We start from the raw sequence: 25,335 nt of genomic DNA on the forward strand, positions 1-25,335 counted from the left end.
CTCTATGTCTGCCATTTTCTTTGCTCATCATCATCCCTTTTTGCATCACTGATATTCCTCCTTGGTTTATTTTATTTTGGAATTTCTCTAATTAGGGTCTATGGACATGGAGCCCTCTGCATTTTCATTTATTTCTAATATCTTTATTTTTTCATAGAAATGGAAATTATAGATAGAGCACTTGTCCCACTTTCTTCCACATTATTGAAGTCATCAGTATGATAGCATTGGACTCAAGATCCAGCCTTGAAATTAAATTATTTTGTGACCTTAGGTAAATCCCTTCATGTCTCTGGACTTGGTGTTCTCTCATAAGATCAGAGTACAAGTGCTCTAAGAGGACTTCATGCTCTCATAGTCTGTGACTAGGACAAACGAATGTATGTGTTGCTAGCGTTAGAATACAGAGAGTGGAAGAGAGTCAAAGAACAGAAAGTGAGAAATAGAGAAACAGGGAAAAGGAAGACAAGATTACATGTTTATGATTGTTTAGAATTTTCTGGGAAGAAATTATGTATGTCCTGAGTCCCAGTGATTTGTCTATTATTATTTGCTTATTCAAAACCAGCTTGTGTATGGCACCTTTAAAAATGGTGGCCTCTTGGGGCGCCGAGGTGTCTCAGTTGATACAGTGTCTGACTCTTGGTTTCAGCTCAGGTCATGGTCTCTCACGGTCTTGAAATCAAGCCCTGTGTCAGGCTCTGCACTCAGTGGGGAGTCTGCTTGAGGAGGAGACTCACCCCTTTCCCCCCACAACCCCACACTCCTGAATCCCTCTCCTTACCACCCTGTACTCTCTTTCTCAAATAAAAAATAAATAAATCTTAAAAAAAAAAAAGGTGGCCTCTGAGTGCTGGCTTTCTGCATCTATGTTCTCAGATTCCACCAGCATTGGTAGGCCGACACGTGATGCCGGAGAGATGAAACCCAAGGCCAGACTGGGAAAGACAGAGATAATCTTTTCTGAATTTCATGGAGGACTTTCGTGTACCCTCTAGTTCCAGTCACTCCTAAGGCTTAGTGGACAAACCAGTGGACTGGGTGTCAGGGGTACCGGGTTCCCCTATAGGTCTATTACTTAAAAAAAAAAAAAAAGCTTTTAGTGAACAGTCACAATGGATTATTAACTTTATGTCTTGCATTCTTATCTGTAAAATGAAGGTAAAAATAATTCCAGATCAGTACATAAACAACGAATGCTGGAACACTGAAAATAAATAAAATAAAATGGAAAAAAAATGATAAAACGAACAGTGAAAGTTTTCAAAATGCTAAATTACTCTCTCAAGTGTCTGAGTCTTTCTTTCATTTCCCCAAATGGCTCCATATCGATCCGCTCTGGTAGACTATAGAAGTCTTGAAAGCAGGAACTGCCTGATGCATACCCGTATCCTTCAAGATGCCTAGTACAGGGCAGATTCTTAGTGTCTGACAAGTCCACACAGTACGGATGAAGAAGTGTGAAAAAGTCAGCCGGTGTTGGTGGCAGAGACCTCCCACCCCCACATCCAGAGACCCATTTGGGGGTTGGATCCAGCTTTAAAGGCAAAAAATCCTTCACTTGTAAGGTTAAGACACAGAGTGGTCAAGTAATTTTAGAATACATCCAACCTTAAGATCTTCTGTGCTGTTAGTGGAGGAGAGTGGGTGCCTTCATACTCTTGCTGGCATCGTGTTTGCTCTGAGAGGCATTCCCTTCTCAGAAGACCATCTGGAAAGCAAATGATATAAAAAATGAATCACAGTAAAAGGGGTCAGAAGAAAGGAAACCAGGATTATCCACCTCAAAAAGAATTCCACACAAAGACAAGTATATGTAATAAGAAGTTTATTGGATTTCTAAATATAATAAAGGAGTTGCAGATCTTTTACAGAAAAAAAAAGGAATATCATTTTTGTATTTATTCTTATAGAGCATTGGAAAAACATAACTCAGAGGAAAAAAAGAAGGTAAATAGAAATGTTTTAATATAATTGGATAATACATAAATACAAAGAAAATACCCAAATCACTTGCTTATAACAGGTTTTATTCTTATTTTCATAAGGAATCATGTAGGTTATTTTGGATAAGTCAGTGATGGTTCACGATGTAGTGGAGAAAAGTGATTTTCTTAGAATAAAATAAGAAAGAGGAACCTATATTTTAGGAATATCATGGCTCTGTCAGTACCACATATGTGAAAAAAGGCATATTCCCTATATGTGTTCGTGTGGCTTTCCCTAAATCAGGGAATGTTATTCTGACTAGCAGCTGATCGTGGTGGGGCTAACCTTGTACTCAGTGGGACATTCTTGCTCTTGGTGGAGAGAAAACCTGGCCTCTACCTGTCTCCCCCTTCTCCTTTACCATTTAACATTCACACAAAACTCTCTCTCTCACAGTCATGGTCGTCAGGTTGACACCTGGAGCAGAGCCCTATTGTCGCTTTCCCCACCATCTTGTTCCCAAGGAGAAAACCCCCGTATCCTAATACTTCTGACACCACACAGAGATTCTTCAACTCTTATCTAGCACTGACATCTGATGCTCTAAAAAATAGAAAATGACTAGTGTTGAAATTGGATAAGGTAAAAACAGAAAACGAACGTCAACAGGAAGAGTAGACATTTTTAGTGAAGAGTATCACTCTTTCTCCAGGGAGCCAACTGGTCTCATAAAACGATGACAGCTAACGCAGGGTGGTCCACACTTGAGATTATGCAACAGTAATCTGTTCCAGCCTCATCCCTGGTGTATGTAGGGGGGCTCCTTATATGGAAGGCAGAATGGTGGCTGACTGCAGTGCCATGGAAACCATCTCCTATAGCTCATTCCTCTCTACTTCCTTTTGGTGAAAAGTGGGTGGGGCAGGAGATAACTTTGTGACCAAGACAACGTCAAGAGCTTCCTTGGAGAGAGGCTAACTGGAGGCATCTCTCTTTCCCAAAGGAGAGGCGTATTCAAATGAACATGGAGCCAAATGACTTAGAAGGAAAGAGAGCGACTTGGCAAGCGTAATTTGCCAGCTGGTTGAGTCAGACGACACATTGAGAAAGATCTTTTTTGGAAGCACGTCCTCTCTTCAACCCTTTTTCCTAAAATCATGCACGGTCTCCCTCGTCCTATTTCCCCGGACCCTCTCCTGCGCCACACCTGGAGACGAGTCCCTCATTCCGGGCCGTGCCGCTGTCCCATCAGCAGCATCTATGCCTGCGACGCCCACGACAGAACTACGGAAACAAAAGCCACTCGATAACATATGCTACTATTTTTAGGAGTCAAAGTAAAGATGCTCTAAGGATCTGGCAAGGACATTTGGCCCCCTGAGCCTCCAATCCTCACAGCCAAGACTTTTCTTTCATTTTCTCTGATGTTAGCCTGAGAGATAAAAGGAGGGGAAAAAAAAATGGGCTGACAGGCGAAACCCACCAATGCTAAGTTTATAAAACACACATACGACCCATATCCTAATACAGATCCTGGCTCTATTAATTCTCCTTGACACTGTTTCCTTCTGACTGAACATTCCAGTTCCGTCCGGCATCGAGTCCCTGGGAGCAGACTACAGGAAGCCTTAGCGGTGTGCCGCCATCCAGTCAGATATAAATACCAAGTGGCTGTATCAGCAAGGAATGCTCAGGGAATGTGTTTGCAGCCTGTTTCACGGTGCCACTCGAGAGGGGATATTGGAAATGAGTGACTTTCTTCCATTTGGCAAGCGTTCCTCATCTTAGCACCTACTCCTTTAGATGGTATGTTTTTGAAGGCTGCACAGTATGACTCCGGGTACCGTGTGTACATACATATGTAGGAATAACGTTTATGTTTCTCAGAATAGGCACTTTTTGAAGGCAGTAAATCTAAAAGTAAAGTTAATAGAGCCTATATTTAGTGCTCATCTTCTCACTTTGCTGATGTGTATGCTGAACAGAAGATCACAGATTTGAGTCAGTCTCGCAAAGAGGCCGGAGTCGGCAAATGGCTATATTCAGAGCTGGGGAAGTCTTGCCAACTCAACTGTAGCTGTTAAAAAGGCAGACTTGGAGAAGGTGCAATCGTTTTTCTCAAAGGTGACGGCACAGAAGGAGAAAAGCCTGTGACAAAGCCACGAAATAAAAGCTCGTGTGTGCAGCACAGAAAAATTACTATCCTCGGGCTCCGCATCTCCATGTCACGTCTCCTTCGTGGCACAGATTTGCTACTCAGAAAGTTCTTTCCCTTCTTTTTTTTTTTTTTTTTTTTTTTTGTGCGTCTTATAATTGCACATATTCCCAGTAGAGAAAGAGCCCCAAATCTGCTAAACGAATGATAAATGTGGAGTTTAAAAGACAAAACAAAACAAAAACAAAATAGTTCGCTGCACAGATAGCCCGGAAGAAGTTAATGCTACATCCAGCTGTGAAAATGCAGCATCTAAGTTTAAATTTTCACTTAAGGCACATTCAATCACAGGATAATTTTATTCACACTAACGGATCAGACAATCAAGTGTCATCTTTAATTCCGTTTGCTCTTTGATGGGTTTCCTGAAAAAGAACAAGGACAGAATTCAGATTTTTAGGGGGGAAATAGATTCTGACTTTGTTTACTAAGGAAAGAATTCTTGGATCATTTACTTATCAGCTTTCCCAAGAGAGTAAACGGGGAGTAAGAGGAAGTAAGTCTTTTAAATGTGATTCTGCAACAACTTCACTATACACACTGGTGATAAGATTCAGTTTCCAGGGTCCTGACTCTCATCAAGGATATGTCTCAATTCTGACATTTCAGTGGGGTGAGGAGACCCCCACGGTGTCTACCAGTTTCAGTGTGCTACCTAGGGAGAGAGGTCTAGGCCACTCTGGCTCGTTCTGGCAATCTCTCCCTGATGCATAGATGTGCTTGGCATTCATCGAAAAACAAAGCAGAAGGGTTAGTAAAATGCAAACGTTGCCTAAATATCGACTTGCCTTTTAGGATTTGAAATGAAAATCAGGCCATTTCTATTGTTGGCATTTAACTGATCAAAGTCCCGTCTCCTCTGAAGTCTGAGTCTGAAGGAATGAACGCCATTGGCAGACACATCACAACCTGGCTATGTTCTTCTCCTGCTTCTGGCTTATGGTTCCTAAGTGATCATCAGCTGTCACTCACAGAGAAAACGAGACGAGAAGGTATTGGACTTTTTCCCCCTTTTATAATTAAGTCTCTTAAGAAAGAAAAGAAAGGAGACATGCATCCAAGAAAAACCAGCTTCTCCCCTTTTTACATTTTCTAAAGCAGTTCAGAAATGGCATTAAATAATTTGGTGAGGAAAGACATCCAGACTTAATATCTACTCCCTCATGATGGAGTAAATGGAGTCAGGAGAGGAAGTGTGATTCTCTCCTCTTGGCACAGAGCTCGCAGGCACCTTCCAACGCGGGAACAGGATGCTTTAGTCAGAATGGCCCGGGAAGAGGCTTTACTCTTTTCCCCACACATGGAAATGTAAAGAGAGAATCAGGCAGGAGAGATAAACACTTTGGTTTCCACCCCCACCTCAAATCGCTTTGGCGTATTTTAAGAGATAAATGGATCCATACAAAATTTAAAGAGCTTTCTCTTTTCCTTCTTGGCAGCCACAAAAATGGGTCAGGTCTAGGAATTATTAATTTCCTGGCCTGAAAAACCCAAGTGTTTTAAAATAAGATTTCTTTTTTGAAGGCTCGGCTTTCTTGGAAGACGTCTGTATGTGCATATGCGTGAGACTGTGTGCACGCACGTGCACGGGTGTGTGTTTTAAAGACAACGCAATTGTGTTTTCCCTACATATGGAGGACGGCATCATGTAGAAGGGAGGAAGGAGAAGTTTTATTCATAATTTTCTTTACATTATGTGAAGGGAGATCAGTGGTTGTGACTCCCTTTCTTTTTTTAAAGGGAAGATGCTTCTCCATCTTCACTACCTCACGGTCCTTTTTTTCCTGCTAAGGAGATGTCACAGGCTCCACCTGGGGGAGTTTCTACCTGGGCGGAGTCACCTAGATAATTCTGGAGAGTTCTCAAAATTCTTCTTCTAGTCACCCACTCCCAGGTGGGGGTACTCTGTCTCTCCTACAAGAACTGCTCTCCACAGCTTCAGCCAGAGCATATCTCAAGCCTCACAGGAAAACGAGGCACCTCTCCAGGCTTGGAATGTTGCCATTTCCGCCAAGGGTACTACCCTGCTGGCCCCGCTGGCCCGTCCTGTGTTCCAGGTGTGGAGTGTGGAAAGGGGTGCGAGGCTGTCTGCGACTTTATGTGGCCTTCATTAATCCCAGGGACTAAGTAGAGGGAGGCTGAGAGCAGCCTGATGGACGGTAGAGGGAAAAGCCTAGAAAGCTTATTAGATGAGATCATTTTACAGGTTTCCTACAGGAGATTTAACCTAGATGAAGAGAGAATACCTTGCCTTCGGTTCACAGATTTTAACTGGAAGCCAAACAACTATAATGAGAAATGGGAGAAAAGGGAAGCGCAAGAGCACGCATCAAAAGGTGCACCTTCCCGGGGAACGCAGCTCAAGAGAAGGAATGGGGAGTTGTTGGCCTGCCACATAGGGCAGCTTCTAGAGTATCACGGAGGCTTCTGAGTGAGCATCCGGGGAACAACGCAGTACCAAACCCCCAGAATAGGCAAACACGAATTCCAAAACCATACCGGCCTGGGCAGCCCTGTCTCTCCAATGGCAAACACCGAAGGCAGAGCTGCATTCAGTCCTGCAGCCTCTGTTCGCAGACAATTCAAAGTCATGGGGTGGGTGGGTGGGAAGCTCCTGGTGCACTGACAGATGCCTTGGGCCTCAGTAACTGTGAACCGGAAGGAAGAACCCTCCGCATTGTTTTCCTCCAGCAGTCTCTGTCTCTGGGGGTCATAAATCGTAGCCCATGGGAGAGAGACCTGTCTTAGGGACCCAGTCGCCTCTGCCCTCCACTGCATTTGACATGACATGAACTTGGTTGATAGGCTGCACCTCACAGCTGCTGAGCTTTCCCCTTTGTGGAAAGTAAACCAACAGTCTCTGGGGAGATTTGCTGCCGTGTGCTTCAGCGCCACAGCTGTTCTCGGTGGTGGCCTTCCCCGACCGCCATCATCACAGTGCCGGTCAGACAGAATACCTGGTCGTTCCCCACGGCATGACACAGAAGATGCGTGCAGGCGCTTAGCCATCGGAGGCCCTGCAGCACACACGTGGCTTTGCCTCCTGAGGTCTAGGATGGGTTAGGAGAACAGCTCTGGATGCCTTTGCACAGGGGGCACATTAGTCTGGGCAAAGCACACATTGTGCTCGGAGGTATTCTGTGCCCCTAGAGTGGCGGCTGGAGAGCACAGTGGACTTGCACGACCTGGCTGCGTCCCCAGATCTGCCACTTACCAGCTGCATCGCTTCTGGCAAGTCACTTAACAATTCTGAGCCTCAGCTCTCTCTTCTAGGATAGGGCTATTAATAACCTTCCTCCCAGGGCTGTTTCATGTGTGAAAGCAGTTTGTAAGCTCTCTTAGGAATTATTATTTTAGAGCTCAGAAAGCCACCCCCAGGTCCTGCCCAGGAGACTGGTGACAGGTTCTGCCAATAGGGCCCTCTAATTCTAACCTGGAGAGGAACAGGGTAACAGTCCATGGTAACCCAGGGCACCGCTGAAAGAATGTATATATTTCTACCTAAGACCGGAACATCCTATCAGTCTGTCCCCCAAGAACCATTTCCTCTGACAAAGAACAATTAGACAAAAGTAGAGTTTCAACAGAACCACTATCTTTTGCATTTGACTTCTTCCTTTTTAGAAGTGGAGATTCTTTCAACCCCTTAAGGTCCATTATCATCAGGCCAGGTAACTGGAGGGCGCTGTTCATGGGCTGGGCACTGGGGGGAGGGCATAAGCTATGTATGTACCAACTGTCAGAACCATTTGTCTTTTGAGTAAGAAAATAAAAACAACAACAAAAAAGTCATCAACTCTAAAACCTGACCCTCAGAGAAGGCTTCAGACTCTTTTTAAGGCTCTTTAAAGGTTTTTTAATCTTTAGCTAAAAAATCAAAGTTTTTTTTTTTTTAATGTAATGTGTTGCCAAAATGAAAACAAATATATTTGGAAGGAAAATGAAGGGAGGAACAACATTTTATTATGTGTTAAAGATGAGTTTTATGTGGCACTCAGGCAAGCATAATCTCCAAACTCGGTTCTGCTTCAGAGTCAAGGGGAGTTTGGAACAAAGTCTGATGGAGGAAATGGAAGACCCAAGAAGTTACGAACGTGTTGATATAGGTGACGCGTATGCAGAGACTGGATTACCACTTAGCAGTGACTCAGTAAAAGGGAATTTTAACACCAAGTGAAATTGATGATAGCAGGGTCTTTTCCAATTGTTGACCTAATATAATAGGAAAACAAGGCTGTCTTGCTTCTTCTCTTGCAGGTGTTCAAAAGACATGTGTGTTTGCTCCAAGAGTAGAATATCTATGCTATAAAGCTTCTTGTATGTGCCGGATTGTATTGGGGCGGCTCATTCTATCTTCCAATTATAAAGATACAAGATAGAAAACAGCAATTGAATTAGCCTTCCTCCATGCCTTTCCCCCTTCCCATTGACCCTGAATATCTGGAAATTTTTTCTCCTGTTAAGGAAATTCCAGAATCTTTAATACTTAAAGTATAGGGTCTTTCCTGAAGACAGTTTTGCTTTTCTAGTGTTTCTAGTACCTTAAATCTTCTTCAGCTTCATCAAGTCAATGAATCAGTTCAATATTTCTTACCAAATTTCACTCCTCCATGAAGCCCCAGTGATGCCACTGGGAAGCAGTACCCTTCTCGATGCCATCTTCCTGGGTCCCTGTTGAGCCTGTTTGATCTTACTGCAGCTTGACTGAATCAAAGCTACTTAGGGGCTGATTCTCCTACACTAATTGTTAAATTAAGATGAGTAAGGATGAGGAGGTTAGAAAGACAAAAGTAAAGAGAAATACAGACTCCTAAGGGTAGTTCCTAACTGATCTGCAGGGAAGCTGCTCACTTGGGTCTAAAGTGCAACATCTCTTGGTACACATATTTGAGCACGGGAAAACGGAAGTGAATCTTGAAACCAATCAGCAAGTAAATATTTAGGTCAAACCCCTATAAAGTAACCAGAACTCTTTTTACATATTCAGTATGGGAACGTGGACCAAAAAAAAAAAAAAAAAAAAAAAGTGTTATTACTGGGAAGACAGAGACAAAGGGCGAGGGCTAAAGAGACTTTATGAACATTAACCAAGAAGTGAGAATGACTTTGATTTTGGCTACATCAAAAAGAGTATAGGAAACAATGTCAAAGGTCTGTTTTATACACATGGAATATCTAGGGTCATCTATCTTCAACTCTCCCGAGTCTTTGTCCTTGGTGGAAATTTCCACGTTGACTACCAGTTTCCTTTGGGTGACTTCCATTTACTTTCAATCCTCAAAGAAAGTGTTTCTACTTAGGCTGACCCAAAGTGATTACTAAGTTTCATTGAGCAGCATGAAATAAAATTAAAAACTATTTGTCCAAGTGTTCAAAGGAGAAGCAGAAGGGTGATCGGATTTGACACCATGTCAATAAATGGCAAAGAGTTGGAAGAGTTCATGATTACTAATCTCAAAGTAAAGATTTAGACATTAGCCTTGTTTTGTGAAGCCCTGGAGACAAACTTATATGCAGCACGAGGAAGAACTTTTGTAGAAAAGAGTTGCCCTAATAGTAGAATGGACTGCTGTGAACAGTACTACATACTGGCCAGGTCTAAGATATAGGATGGTGACTTGCTAGCAAAATAACAGAGGAGATTCAGGTCCTCAAAGAGCCCACGATTCTATGTTTGTTTGGAATGCCACCAAAGGATGTCTGGGGTCAGCTAGAACCCTCTACACTAGTATATAATACAAGATGACATAGCGAGACCCGTCTCATTCTTTTTTTTTTTTTTTTTAAGATTTTATTTATTTATTTGTCAGAGAGCGAGCGAGCGAGAGCGAGCATAGGCAGACAGAGTGGAAGGCAGAGTCAGAGGGAGAAGCAGGCTCCCTGTGGAGCAAGGAGCCCGATGTGGGACTCGATCCCAGGACGCTGGGATCATGACCTGAGCTGAAGGCAGCTGCTTAACCAACTGAGCCACCCAGGCATCCCGAGACCCGTCTCATTCTTGTTGAACCATTCTACTTCTGGGGCTTGAGAGTGAACTAGAAGCTACACTCAGTGCCAAGCTGACTGCATCTATTACGCGGGATGTTCAATAGGCTGCTGTTTGGGTCAGTGAGTTAAATGCCTATCACAGTTAGATGAATAAGGTTTTCTTTTGCCCCTAAGTGGATGAGTTGCTTGGAAAATTTAAAAAGGCATATTGTAAGGAAAGACTAATGCAAGTATCTTAAATTATACAAAGGAATTAGCTATAGGTTTTCTCTTCTCTCTAGTATATATAATCTTTTGCATGTAGAATATAAATTTTTGTTTGTAACAAAGGCTGGAGAGAGAGACATGTATTAGTGTGGTTCTAACCAGTAATAATCAGAAATAAACAGCAAAGCTTTTAGTAATTTTTTTGTGATTTCAAGGGGGGTAATGTTTATGAATTTCATAAAAGTGCATCTTCCATAAGACTTTTCACAAAAGAAACCACATGCATGTTGGATAACCAAAATAGTGTCTACAACTTCTTGCACAAGGGGCAGGAAAGTAAAACAGGGCAAGGGAGTAGTGTCCTTTACAGGAAAATAAGCCATTTTATATTTCCTTTTATTTTTTTAAAGTTAATAAGATAAAGTTAGTTTTCTGTGTTTGCAACTAAAAAAGAGAAAAGTGAGTACAAGTCAGTTATAGTTTGGCTGCTTAGGTACCACATTACAGAGAGTGGATGACTGGATTTCAACAAGAGAACGACAGATCTGAACTCCTACTTACTGTCATCATGAGGTAAGTATTGGAAAGGGAAAAACACTGCATGTGTGAAAGCAGGAACTTCTAACCTTCAGAGATGCTTAGGGTACAGTGCGGTGTGTGCCCAAGAGTGTGTCAGAATATAAATCACCATCTTTTAGGCAGAGAACGAGCTGTGCCCCTGTCTTGGAGGGGGCGAAAGGACACGTGTTACAAATTTCTGCAGTAGCTACGATCATGTCAAGGGGCCAGCAGCTGCTCTCATTCCCCTTTCTTCCAACAAGGGAAAAATATATGGTTATCCGTAGTGATTTTTAAATACCTCATAAACTTGGAAATATAAATATTTTACTTGTTTAAACAACTACAATTGTTGATGTCTGAAACCCCTCTGGAAGTTCTCAGAGTCACACTTTACAAGAACTCTCTTGCCATGATTTCAGTTGTAGACGGTCCCTTTTCTTTTCTTTTTTTTTTTTTTTTTTAAAGATTTTATTTATTTATTTGTCAGAGAGAGAGTGAGTGAGAGCGAGCACAGGTAGACAGAGTGGAAGGAAGAGTCAGAGGGAGAAGCAGGCTCCCTGTGGAGCAAGGAGCCCGATGTGGGACTCGATCCCAGGACGCTGGGATCATGACCTGAGCCGAAGGCAGCTGCTTAACCAACTGAGCCACCCAGGCGTCCCAAGACGGTCCCTTTTCTTAAATCCCTCCTTCATCTCCTGAATTCCACTCTTCTTGGAGACAGGTTAAAACAAACAAACAAAAAAACAAAACCCCACAAAACTCTGCTTCTGTATCAAAACAACATACCCACTGAGACTTGGCAAATTCACATATGTATTGAATTAAACATGTATTAAGTATGTTTTACTTCCCCCACATGTGACCCTCTGAAAAGGGAAAAATCAATGTCATTCCTGTGAAAACTTGCAGAAAGTGGAAGTGAGAGCAGAAACCAAAGGTGAAAATATATCCCTAGAAATATAAGCTTTTTCCAAACAGATTTTAAAAAAATGGACACAGAGGGCATACTTTTATCAATATTAGCCGGAGTTCAAAAGAATCTCAAAGCTGAATTTTAACAAAATGTTTTACTGACAGACCCAGACTTGTTCTTCTCAGGTTGCTTTTTTTGTTTTTTATAAACATACTACAGGCCTGTGAACTGTGCTCTGAGAACAACTCTGGCGCTGACCTACCCCCTGTAAAATACTGTGATTCAACTATTAGGATTTAATATTATGCTCATAGGCAAAATGTTGATATGTATAAAAATTCTGGAAAGATAATGGCTTTTCTTTGCCATGAGGAAAATTACCAAGTTTCATTAGGAATAAAATAACATGCCACACCACTTAAAAATGTTTGTTTTGGCCAAAATACTTTGCATTTTTTAAAAAAATTCCTAACCTAGTCTTAGAAAGATCAGTTTGCATATAGCTGAGAAAAGTAGGGCAGTCATAAAGAATTTGCCAAGAACTCTATGATCTGAGTCCCTGATGAAAAGTCATTAAAATCAATCTGAAAGACTCTATTATCTCATCTTGCTTTATGAATAAACACAATCTGGAAAATATGCCCTTTTAAAGGAAGGATTTATGGATGCCATGCATATTTGACAGTAGCTTCCTTCCCTTGTACATCTGTAAAGATCAGGATGCACTGATATAATTTACCTATGAAAAGTCCAAGCACAATAATATTAACAGGTAGGACGAAAAGCAGGACAGAATGTAAGAAAGGAAGGCAGGAGATAAAAAAGGAGGTGGGAGAGAAAAAGGCGAGGAGGGAGAGAAGAATTCTCACCAAACCATGGAGCTTTAATCAGATAATTTTTTAAAGGTTTGAAATAGTACGTAATATGCTACCCAGACAACAGCCTCTTAAGAAGAATCTCATTCTACGTATCTGTCATGTAAATAACAACCTGATATGTCCACGGTTGTACCATAATAATAACTCAGACCTCAACCTGTTCTGTCCACTATTAAATTAAGACAACAGACAAACCAAAAAGCTATGACAATTCCTAAACACGGATATGCTGAGTGGGTGGTAAAGACGCAAATGGAAATCTGTCTTCCTTATCCGACTACAACCAGAGAAAGACCATAAACAATCACTAACAACATTCAACATCACCTCCTGGCATAAAAGTGTTTTCTTAATTCAGGAATCCACAAGGTCCTTCCAAGAGACAAGGAGAAAAGAAACATTATTAGAACCCATTAAGATAAAGAGTTTACACTTCTCTGGATTTTGTTTTCCTGTCCGATGAGTGTACTTGGAAATCTGGGAGATGATTACTAACATTATGGATGCTCCAGTGAATATTCGTAGTGGCGCAGAGACTCTAAAAATAAGGCACATATACATGTTGCTCTCGGACTGTCTCCCACGAAAGTGCCCTGAGAGAGCGATCTCAAGAAAGGGACTTCAGGCACATTTTGTGGAGGTATATCTTTTTCAGCCTACTGGCTTCCTACAGATGGCTAAAGCAGGGTATGGAACATGCTGTCATATTTCATTCATAACACACATGTACTGTAGCTCCAGGCAACAGATGGACAATCACTTGTTTAAACTACAAATGTGAAATACTAAGGTAGCATGGCAATATTTCTAGAAATGTCTATGAGAAAAAGAAGCCTTTCCAAGCCAAGAGGAGTGGTGAGAGGCTGGGAGGTCACATCAGTGTTTCCCTGATCTCCCTAGCAGCTGCCATAATTTCCCCGACACCCTTCAAAATGTGATGATGGAGGGATCAGGGGGCAGCCGACACAGATTTGACAAGAGAAGCCCAAACCATATCAAATAGAAATAACACTGTTATCCCTGGCTGGTTCACATTAATAGGATTTTTACTAACTAGGAAAACTGTTGGAAGTTGTGTTTTCAGAGACCGGTCTATATTCAATAAATCCTCTACTACAGCCCTCTTGTCAAAGTGCTCTCTGTCTTCCTCTGAACCCAAATAAAAACACTTGTTTAAATGTAGTTAGAATTTTATAGACTTTAAACATCACCATAAACAATTTTTCAGAATCTTGCGTGGTGAGGAAACAATGATAGTGTTGATAACTCGGCTGCATGGGTCAGCAGACAGCCAATGAAGTAATCTTGATCAGAGAAGTTGCCCCTACATAAACAGTTTAGCAATGACAGGGAAAAAAAAAACCCACGTCTTTGAGCTGCCGAGATGTCCAGCATCTCAAAGCCTCGGTGCCTTATGCTGGGACACATGACTTAGTTGTGAGTTTCAAATGCAATTTTGATTGCAAACGAGACTTCATGTTGACTCAGTGTGAGCTAGGGATCCAGACAGTAAAGGAATTTGATTTTGGAATGGTATGCAGAGCCCATGACATAGTGGGTTTCTTTTTTCCTTTTCCACGTCTCTCATCACACCGAATTACCAAATATTTGTGTTCTTGACAATTTTTTAAAGCTGTATAGTTTAACAAACTTTCTCTTATATACTTTGATTTTTCTATTATTTATGAATTTAAATAACAATCAAGACTCTACACCAAAAGACAAAATAATTATAATTGTCAGGTAATAGTGATCTTTCTGTCTCTGTTATAGGCAAAACTTAACATAACTAAAACACTAAAGAGTGATTTGGCATTAGTTTAAACCAAAGGATTAATAGAAAAGACAAGAAAGCAATATAAATCATATACTTAAGAAATCCTGGAACAAAATAACATAGGATCCTTTCCTTACTCTATCTTGTGAAAGAAAAGAAATCTGAATCTAAATATTTCTGCATATGTGTGTGCACATTCATTATTACAAAAGTATAATAAGTCTATATTAAAAAGAGATTTACTTTAAAACTCTTTGGTAAAGATACTCTGAGGTTATGTGATAAAATTGTACTATAAAGACTGAAAGCCACCAGTATTCTGGCAATGCCACAGTGATGGTCTGTGACAGCATTTTCTTATAACTCTCTCTCTCTTTAAAATGTTTTGGCTTGTAAACATTTAGTTACACAAGGACTTAAATGTAACAAACAAGTAGAATGTTATTGCATTTTTAGGGTATAAATATTTCATACATTTTCCTCTTTTGGCAAAATTCATAATAATATGATGGTGCTTCAAGAGATAAAATCCATCCCTCAATAAATTGGGCTTTGGCCTAAGCACAATTTCCCCCAAGTATTTCATAGAAAACAAATTGCTGAGGCAATTCAAGCAAATTACATTATCTCTCCAATTGTCTAATAGTTAGTGCTTTTTGAGGTCATCAGCAAGTCTGATCTTGGAGGATGGAAATTCAGAGATATAGTCACTACAGTATCTTCAAATTCACATGCTGCCAAAAATGAATCCCATTGTGTTTCCCATTAAGAAAAATATAAGGCCAATGATAAGAGTAGCAAAGTAAGGAAAAGCAAAGTTTTCCGAGAAAACTTTGCGAAGTCCCAACTTTGGTGGTCTCTTTGGATGACCAAGGCAAAAAAAGCCACACATTAACTTAGGTGAGCTAATGGCCATAGGCTTAAGAATTTCTTATTGAAAAATAAAAAGAAAGAAAGAAAACTGAACAATCATTCCTACTAAAGTAAAATCGATGTAACTGGAATTCCTGAGGCATGGGTATAATTCAAAACAGGCACAAATACTTTTTAATTTCTGTTTTGAGGGTTAAAATTAAAAATTCAAATAAAAGTCAGACAAGAAAATCAACTTTATCACTTAATCATGAAAAAGGTATTTGTGGACTCAGGAAAGGGTGCATAAGGGAATGTTAACTATATTTGTTATATTTGATTTCTTAAACTGGGTGTTATGTATATAGGGATTCATTATATTATTATTTATATTTTGTGTATACTTAAAATACTTCATAATTTAAAAGTATATACTTGTGGAAGATTTGAAGAAACGTTTAAGAAATCTCAATCCAAAATACTCGATTAGTTTACAAATGGCAACCTGCTGTTACAAAGATGGGCGTCTCTCTTTAAAAGAAACAAGTTAGAACCCAAAAGAAGGGTTCTCTAGTTGGCAAGCAAGCATTTCAGTGCCCAGTAAGAGTTTGAATAAAGATTCTAGGCAGAGACTCTGCATATTTTTAGCTCAGAAAGGCAGTTGTGTTTTTTTTTGTTTTGTTTTGTTTTTTGTTTTTTTTTCAGAGATTGTCTTTGAAAAGTGTGGTATAAATGTCACATTCATGATATGAACACGTCTCCCGTGATATGCAATTTGAGTTGCAGTGGGATTATGGGAGTGATGAAACTGTGGTTTCACCATTTTTTCAAGCTTTCCTGTCGTTTTAAAGTAAACTAAACAAAACTCCACAATTTTATTTTGTGTGCTCTGATTTGTCAGGCAAAAAGGACCCGGGCCTGGGGCGGGGTGGAGGCGGTGGGGGGAGGAAGAATAGGCACAGTTCTTTACAACTGTCTTCCCCAACAGAAAACTCAACTTTGGTAGTTGTGTTTGGATCAAAAAACAACATGGCAATATTTCTGAGATGAAAAGCGGGACAGTATTGTAAATGTAATGTTCCAGAGAAAACAAAGTTTGTCTGAATTATGAGGTCTAGGTAGCACGGAAAAGGGAAATCTTAAGACAGAATGGTGGGATAATAATAAGCTTTTCAAAATACCCCCCAAATGCTTTTTTTCCCCTGCATTCCTTTAGGAAAAAAAAAAAGTGAACTTTGGATCTCTCTCATCAATAACTGTTTTCAAATGAGCCCTGACCACTGGTCACTACAGATTTTGAATTTCCAATCAAATTTGGTTACCAATTAAATTTGGGCTTATTTTAACCTATGTAATTTACAGCTTAAATTCTTTGTGGCCTAACATATACATGGCACACTATTTTTGCCCCCAAGGGGCATGACCGGTTTAGAGTAACAGAAAGATGTACTTTTTAATACACAGAAAAAGAGTGGCTATACTTCCTGTTCACAGGCCACGTGGAACTGACAGGACGGACCCTTCAAGCCTAAAAGCACCTGTGAGTTGGCCCGACTCACCCAAGAAAAACTGCGTGACAGCAAATACCACACTAAAAAAAGCCATTCAACCAGATGCAAAGTGAAACAAACATAGGGATTAAAAGTTACAGGAATGCAGAAGTGAATGGGATGGAGTATAATCCGTGCAAAAATGTGGAAGTCCTTGGGAACAAAGGCCCATCAAGGTCCTACATGATTAAATGTGAAATGTGTATTTGGTGAGAACGTTAAAAAAAAAAAATCTCATCATCTATGTGCTTCTGAAGAAAGGTTAATATTAGAGGAAGAACAGAGACCATCTCACGGCTTGATTGCCTTTCCTGTATTTCCCATATCTTTGTTTTGTGCTTCCTTCTTCTCAGTGCCCCCAACTAAGCAGCTCAGCAGGCAGCTGTATTTAGAGGTCGGTGCTGGCCTTGGCGGTGAGCACCCTGATGCGGGCAGAGTTGCAGGTCTTACAGAGGATGTGTCCATCCAGAGGGTAGCAGCCTTGGTTGTCGCCTTCGGACAGGAGACCGCCACAGTCCTGGAAAAATGGAAAGGATGTAAGAAACCTGGAAACTAGGAGTGTGAGGACTGTTTTCCTTAGCTTTCCGTTTGACGCCTCCATAACGCGGTCACTTCCTACCTTTCCTCTTCCTGTACCCCTCACCGGACCCCTCCGGTCCTTCCCCAGGATACAACATACCATCTGGAACTAGGCCGAATGACAGATTGGGGGCATAAACACAAAAAGGGTAAAACGAACCCCACCTCCCACCGTCTCAGGTTATGTCACAGGAAATGCACATTCAAGAAGAGGAGAACCCAAGGGTCTGGGACCTCAAGGAGTAATTTTGTTCTCTCATCCAGGCAACAAAAACAGCAAGAACAAGAGAAAATAAAACAAGAGGAGATCCCTAACTGCTAAGTCATCTTAACACTTGATCACGAGTCTTGGGATCTCTCAAAAGAAATACACAGGCGCAGGGACAGAACTCCTGGGCCGTTTCTGGGCAGAAGCAGGTCTGGAGAGGGCCTGCTTCCAAGCAGAAGGGCCAGCCCTAGGCTCCGCATCCTGGCTCCAGCTGTTGCGAGAAAACAAAACTCTAACGTGTGCTGGGAGTACTGGTTTGCTGCACGTTCTGAGGGAGACAGTGTGGTGTGGGAATGTGTTGGACCGAGAGCCGGCCTCTCCCGGGGGCGCCCCTTAGCTCTGCCTTGGTGTCACTGAGAAGAGTTCTTGCGTGTCCAACTCACCAAGCCTTTGGGAGGATCAAAGAGGAAACTGGATGTGAGTGTACTTTGAAACAAATGCAGGGAGTACCAGAGCTGGGAAGGATCAAAGCAACGTCCTACTGTCAATAACACCTCTGCAGCTCCATTTTGGAAAGTGACATGTAACCGCCAAATGCCGGCCCTTACTTTGGGAGGACATGGAAGTTTCTTTGAAAAGAAAAATACAGGACTTCCTCTGGCCATATGTGGCCCTCGCTCACTTCAGCAGAAACTCTTCTAAAAGGCCAGCACCATCGCACACGCCCTGCTGCTGCTGTCTGTTAAGACAGTCGGGAGGTCACTGGTGCTCCCGTCTGTATGTGGCTAACGACGGAATGCGAGCTCAGAAAGGGCAGGGCTGACAGCAGCAGCAGCAGCAGCAGTGGCAGCAGGAGCCAGGCTGACTCCCCAGAAGCCAGCCTTGCCCCAGTGAGCAGCCATCCCGCTGCTCTAGGGGCACCTGGGACACTGTGCGTAATGGAATTAAATGAACTCTTCTCATCGCGATAAAGAAAGAAGGGAATTTCATAAATGACATGGCCATAAGCATTTAGTGAGCTGACCTCTACGGTCACCTGGGCACCGTGAAGAGCCCAGAGTCAACCACAATGTTGGCACCATCAATGCCCGGACTCTGGGAACCCAAAGGGGCCACCTGGGGTATCCAGTGCACCCTCCTCGTTTCTGTAGAGGGGGAAGTGAGGAGCAAAAGGGGACATGATTTCTCCAGTGTCATGCGGGGTCTGAGACAGGACTAGAATGATGGTCTGCCCTCTTCTAATCCAGTACTCTTCCTGGGCTATAGTATTGCTTTGTAAACAAACAAAAAACCAACTTCACAGGCCTTTAAAGCACACTTCATTTTTACTGCTCTCATTTCATTCTCATCTCATAAAGGCACCTTTATGCAACTCTGGGCACAAAATCCCAGGCCATTTAAGGTCAAAGCCTATTGGTATGCATAGCAAGTGTGTGGGCAGTGTTGGGAAGCTTTTCTTCTTTAAGCCTCAGTTTCTCATTCTGTAAAATGACCTCAAAGGCATCTATCAGCTTTTTCACACTTATGAATCAGGTCGGTTTTAAGGCTGGAGGTGGCTGTTCCTCCGTAGTCATAAAGTCTGGCATGAAAGTTGGTAGATTACCTTTTCTCATGTTAAGGACACAGACACAGATGCAGCTTGGGCTCTAGGGCAAAACAAAGAACCCCACATCAATCAGGTGGTGGGTTTCAGCTAGAGCAATGAGTGGATCGAACACAGTCCTAGAGAGCCGGGGAGGCCCCATCCCCAGTGTCTTGGGAAGATCACCCAGCAGGACGAGATGAACCACGGGCGAGGGTGTGGTGGTAAGGCAGTTCAGGCTCTCCTTCCCAGAGGGAAGAGGGAGCTGGTAAGTACTGTCCTCAGATGAGCTAGTAAAAAACAAGAAAATGGCTTCAAAGAGGGGGCTCTGCATAACTAGAACCAGGATAAGAAAACATTTTAAAATCACTTCCAGTGCCCTTTTGATATACAGATTATAAGAGAAGGACTTGTGTGCTTTGCTGTAGAAATGACTACATGCCCCTTGGGCAAGAAGCCTTCCTTGTCATTTTCAGCCTGGATTATGAGCCTCTTATGTGTGTACCCACAGCACCTGTGCGTACCTCTGTGGGGCCCTTCGCAGCCGCCTAGCCTGACCTGACCTGACCTGACCGCCTGTCATATATGCTCAGTCAGTGCCTGTAACGCAACCAATCTCTGTGACTTGGAGCACCAAGCTCCTACTGCTTTGAGAGGAGTTAATTTTCCTCCTTTCCCCTGAGTGAGGTTGACTCTTCTGTCCCACAGAAGTATCAGAGCCATGGTTAAAGAGCAGTGTAACAATAATAATTATGGTAACAAGAATACCATTTGTCCCTAATTTAGCACTTTGTGATTTACAATGTCCTTTAATACCCAGTTTTGCATTTTAGTCACTCAGCCAAATCTGAGGAGGTTCCTAAGGATTTGAGTACTTTTCACAGGTGGGGAAATTGAGACTGAGTGGTGAAGTGACTTACCCAGTGTCGCTAGCCTTAAATGAAAGCCTAAGATCTAAAACCCAAGTCCTGTGAACACAGGCATCAGGGGGCTTTCCTGGCCTGAATAATTGCCGTATTTGTGGAAACCCAGCTCTGCTGGGCCTTTCCATGCCTGCCATGCAGTGATGGGGGTGGGGAGCTAACCACAGACCTCACAGCGGTAGCAATGAACATGGAAATCGCGATCCAGAGCCACAATCCGGACAGTCTCCTCCTGGCCTGGGGCTGGCATGATAGGCTCCTTGCACACAGAACATCGGGGGGCAAATTTCCTGTAAATGGAGACACAGGTCTGGTTAGATTCTGACCAATGGGGGAGACCCGGAAGTGAAAAAGAAAAGGAGTTAGCAAAGGGTGAGGACATCTGCTCTGTCGTCTTGTGTGACCTTGAGCAAGTCCCTTTCCTTCTCTGGGTCTGCTTCCTCAGCTATCAGGGATTTAAGACTTGGTGATTTGTGGAGGTCCTTCTAAACAAGAACATTGTGATATTTGGTGAGGTGGGGAGTTAGTGCATGAAGTGCTTCTAGGAGCTCCTGGCCACTTGGTGTGTGACATGAAGTTCGCTGGTGGATAGATTGCAAACACAGACCCTGGGCTAGGAAAGGGGCCTGGGACCCTTACTTGTTTCCTTTGCTTGACTTTGTCTTGCTTGACTATCTGCTTCTAGACTTGTGTACTTGCTCCCCAGGCCCTACACAAATATTCTGAGATTGGTAATTGTGTCATTCCCACTTACTACAGCCTCTTTCTCTCAAACTGAGCTCTAGGAATTAACACAAGAAACCTCAACCACACCTTGTCGAAACAGCAGAGTAGCCAGTCTGAATACACCAAACTTGACACCAAACTCACTATGACCAAGTTTGCACTTCCTATGTTTCAGTTGTGTTAAACTGTGGTTTAAAAAGAAAAAAAAGTTCCAAAGCCATCAAGTTCTTTATTCTTTTTTTTTTTCTTTAAGATTTTATTCATTTATTTGACAGAGAGAGATCACAAGCAGGCAGAGAGGCAGGCAGAGAGAGAAGGGGGGAAGCAGGCTCCCCGCTGAGCAGAGAGCCCAATGCGGGGTTCAATCCCAAGAACCTGAGATCATGACCTGAGCTGAAGGCAGAGGCTTAACCCATTGAGCCATGCAGGTGCCCCAAGTTCTTTATTCTTTAGAGGGTCTTAACACTTCCAAAAGGTGTAAACACTTAGACGTGTAGATACACATACACATACATGTGCTTTTGAGACTAATTGTTGGTGAGGAATCCTAATATTTCCTGATCTCTTACTATTCCTTAATACGATCGAAGGCCCTAAAATCTGTCTCTCATAACAGATTAAGAGGCTGCAAATACAGGCTGTGCATTCATCTGTATCTCCTGGAAATTAGGGGTGGCATTTGGGAAGGTGTGAAATGAGGCATGATTTGAAATGGCCATGGATTAAAAACTGAAGAGATGGAGAGGAAAAAAAAAAGGACAAACAGACTGAGCGAGCCGGTTTTTTTCATGGTAATGGTTTTGAGATTAATGACGTTAAAATTTATCTATTTGTAGCAAGACTTAAAAAGAAATAATGATAGTAATCTAATACTTTGCAGAGCACTTTATGGTTGTCAAAGCATTTTTACATACATTATACTCTATATGTACATATTAATTTTCTTGGCAGCACCCAAAAGGCATCTGTGTGGCTGCAATCTAAATAAATATGAATTAAGCAGCAGATCAATTGATTGCTATGAAAGAAAAATTAAAAGGATCATGGTACAACTGCAGCAGTAATCAGAGTTGTTATAATTGGCATTTTATGCAAGAAATTTACACCCAGTGGTAAAAAAAAAAAAAAAATGCCTCGGACTACCTGATTATTTTTGGATCTGGGTCACCAGTAGTGAAATAAGCAGGCTTCTGGAATCCAGCGTGCAGAGTTTCCTTTCCCCACGCCCATCGAGACTGTAGTCTGTGAGGTCAGAAGCATATCTTGGCCCATCATTGAACTGTGAGCCTGCTCCTTTTTCCTCAGCCACAATCACTTACGTCTTTAGGATAAACTGAATTTGCCTATTTTAGTAGTAATTGTTTGCATATCTTTGGGGACCACTGAACTGTGAGTTTCTAGCGGGCAGGTTTTGCTCCATCTCTGAATCCCAGAAACAACTCCTACGACCAGGGCAAACAACGGAATTTCAGGCACTATCTAATGAAATGAAGCGTCTGCCATATTGCTCTATATAAAGATGTTACTTAGAGCTTCATGTTCAACCTCAAGGTCCTTCCTCTTTGGACCGGCATAAACTGTATTCTCGCTGAGTCATGATTCCTTCCTACCGATTGGCCTCATTTCCATGGTGGGAAAAAACAAAGTAAAGAGACAGGAAGTGGTTTCCACATTCCCCACAGTGTTCTTGGGCCGGCATTTTGAAGACTTTTCTAAATCCCAGGTGGTCTGTTTTAAGGCTCAGCTCACTAAGCAGACAATAATAATAATAATAATAATAATAATAATAATAATAAAACATTTGAGGAAAACAACCACTTTTGATGGTTGAAACAGCTACCATATATTGTGTGCTGATTATGTGCCAAGCCTTGTTAAGCCCTCTGTGCACTTGACCTCATTTTTTAACTGACAGCAACATTATGAAGAAGTAGCTTTTTTTTTTATCATTTCTGCTTCATAGCCACAGGAGCCAAGGCTCAGAGTGGGCCGGTCTTCATCATCTTTATCCTGGCACATTTCTGGCAATCAACAAACGGGTGCTGATTAGACAAATAAGTGGATGGGTGTAATGTCTCTGATAAGAGAGCATGGATAGTGAAATAAAGGATCAACGCAATGAAAGGGTCAGCTAAATAAGCCGGCTTTTCTGAGCTCACTGTCCTGGCACTGGGAATACAGAAATAAACTAGGGCTCCAGCAGTCCTACTGGTGAGGGAGTTCTATATATTTCTGCATTTGTTCTATTAGTCGAGATGTATACATCCTGTCATATTGCAAAAATGCAATAGGTAAAGATATGTAAAACTGGGTGTGTGTATGTATATTCTTATGTATATTCTTTATTACTAACCAGGCTACGGTTAAGTATTAGGTATACCCGATTTACAAAATTCTACAGAACATAAACAGAGAGATATAAATTCATTCAGGGGGATGGGGGGGTTGAGGTCAGGGAACTGTTCTCAGAGGAGGTGGTAAATGAGCTGGGGCTTAAAAGATGGCTATTTAAGTGAAATGCAAAAGCATGTTTGGTGTCTGTAGTGTGTGTGTGTGTGTGTGTGTGTGTGTGTGTGTGTGTGTGGATGCGGGTGGATACAGTCAGTTTGCCAGGGAACTAGTTTGAGCAGTCATCTGAAATAACATATGGGAAAAGAGTGGGTAGACCTAATAGGATGGAGGACTTGGGCCAACCTTGACTGAAGGTAGTTATGCAGGGGATGGCCCATTTACAAGGCCTCAAAAATAGTATTTGGGAAGCTTATTACTCACCGTGCAGTCCAAGACCACCGGGGAGCTTGTCAGAAATGCAGAATTGTAGGTCCCACCCCAGACCTACTGAATTAGAATTTGCAGTTTAACAAGATCCCTAGGTGACTTGTAAGCACATTAACATTTGGGAAGCACTGGTTTAGAAGACAGGATGCTAAGCAGGCGAGATGAATCCCTTCTCATGGGCCTTCTGCATCTCACAGTGACTTCCACTCCCAGGCTGCTCTAGTTACAGCCCAGCAAACCTTCCATGAGTTAGAGAAGCCCTTCCTCACTTTGTGCCCTTCTTTATTCCTGAGTTGTTCCTGCTGTCAGGAATCTCCATTTCTCACTTAAAATGCTCTTCCAATTCTGCTTCCAGAAGCCTCCCTAGATCTCAGGGCCAAGTGATCTTCTCTGACTCTGACAGCTCAAGCTTCTGCCTCTGCCTGTCTCATTGTGTCTGGCCCCTTCTGCCTGATATCACACATACTCTGTGCTTATTCTCCCCCTCCTCCTGGCAAGCTCCTTGCTGACAGGGGCTTTTCTCTCCGTGTCTGTGCATTTTCTACCCCTGCAATTTCTCTCCTTGGATCTCTCTCTCCTTTAGCACTGAGCACATAGAGGGCTCTTTGTAGACGTGGTTGAATTGAATTGAAAGATACCTCCTAAAAGCTCACAGAGTGAGACCAAGAATCAAGGCCGCCCAAAACAGTCTGCAGAAGGAGGTTGTATCCCCCAGTGTACTCTCTCGTTAGCCTGGCAATGCCTGCCCTGGGTGGGGCTTTTAGCTGCTTTGTGTTCTAGTACTTTCAAGGCTCACAGAGTTCTGTAAAATGTATCTCTAATTTTCCTTTGGGAAATGGTGAAAAGATCAAAAAGCTTTCCCCACTACATACCTGCCAATCATCCAGACAACATTATTTTTTAAAAAAATAATCTGTGTCTTAACATGCCATTGAATTGGCGGTGGAGCTGGGGGCTCAGAGACGGTTCTTCCCTTTTAGCTGCTAAGACTGCTTGTCTGGAGTGTTCAGACCCACACACGTATGTCACCAGACCCAAGTCTCTAATTATGCTCCTCACTCTTAGAAATGAAAGACAAATGGCAGAGATATAAACTTCCATTTGTCAGAATTGATTTCCTGTTTTAATTGGGGGGTGTAATAGATCAGTCTTTTCTAAGCAACAGAAACGTGTGTGCTCTGATTACATCTACCCGTCCTCCTTGGATTAGGGTACGTCTAAGAAAGGAGAGAAACCGTGACAGAAACACACTCCCCATCGGTATCTTTTCACTTCCCTTAAATAGATGCAGGTTTTTTTGTTTTTTTAAATGTGTAATTACAAGCTAAAAATATCCATAACGTGAAGTACAATTTATGCTGTGACTGCCCTTTCAAAGTGAGCCCTTACTTGTCTAATTCAGGTTGAGAATTCCTGCCTCTGGGGTTTTTTTTTAATTCATTCAGCCTCACGTCTTTTGGTGAGGTTTTTCAATTTCTTTGCCACTTGGAAAGTGGTCAGGAAATTCACTTTTAAAATAGAGGAGTCTCAGGTCCCCAGACTGCCTGTGGCAAGTACCTCCTGATTGTTGACAATCAACAGAGCGATGAAAATTAACCCGCAAGTCTACACATCTGGAGGTCATAAAACGGAGACCCAAACTGGGGAGTCATGTGAGCTTTATCTCTGG

The 25,335-nt window shown here is 42.2% G+C and overlaps 1 protein-coding gene across 12 annotated transcripts in view; it reads right to left on the reverse strand.

Annotated features, from left to right (window-relative positions):
* Positions 1 to 1,811: 1,811 nt before the first annotated feature.
* Positions 1,812 to 25,335, reverse strand: part of LPP (LIM domain containing preferred translocation partner in lipoma) — a 662,033-nt gene continuing 638,509 nt past the window's right edge. For all 12 annotated transcript variants that reach the window (XM_059391302.1, XM_059391292.1, XM_059391291.1 and 9 more), the window contains 2 exons: positions 20,332 to 20,452; positions 1,812 to 17,387 (listed from right to left, as the gene is read on the reverse strand). In XM_059391302.1, coding sequence (XP_059247285.1) covers positions 17,259 to 17,387; positions 20,332 to 20,452 — 250 coding nt within the window. In that variant the 3' untranslated portion in view covers positions 1,812 to 17,258. The remainder of the gene's footprint in view (positions 17,388 to 20,331; positions 20,453 to 25,335) is intronic.

The sequence above is a fragment of the Mustela nigripes genome, chromosome 2 (assembly GCF_022355385.1).
Source record: "Mustela nigripes isolate SB6536 chromosome 2, MUSNIG.SB6536, whole genome shotgun sequence".
Lineage (NCBI taxonomy): Eukaryota > Metazoa > Chordata > Mammalia > Carnivora > Mustelidae > Mustela > Mustela nigripes.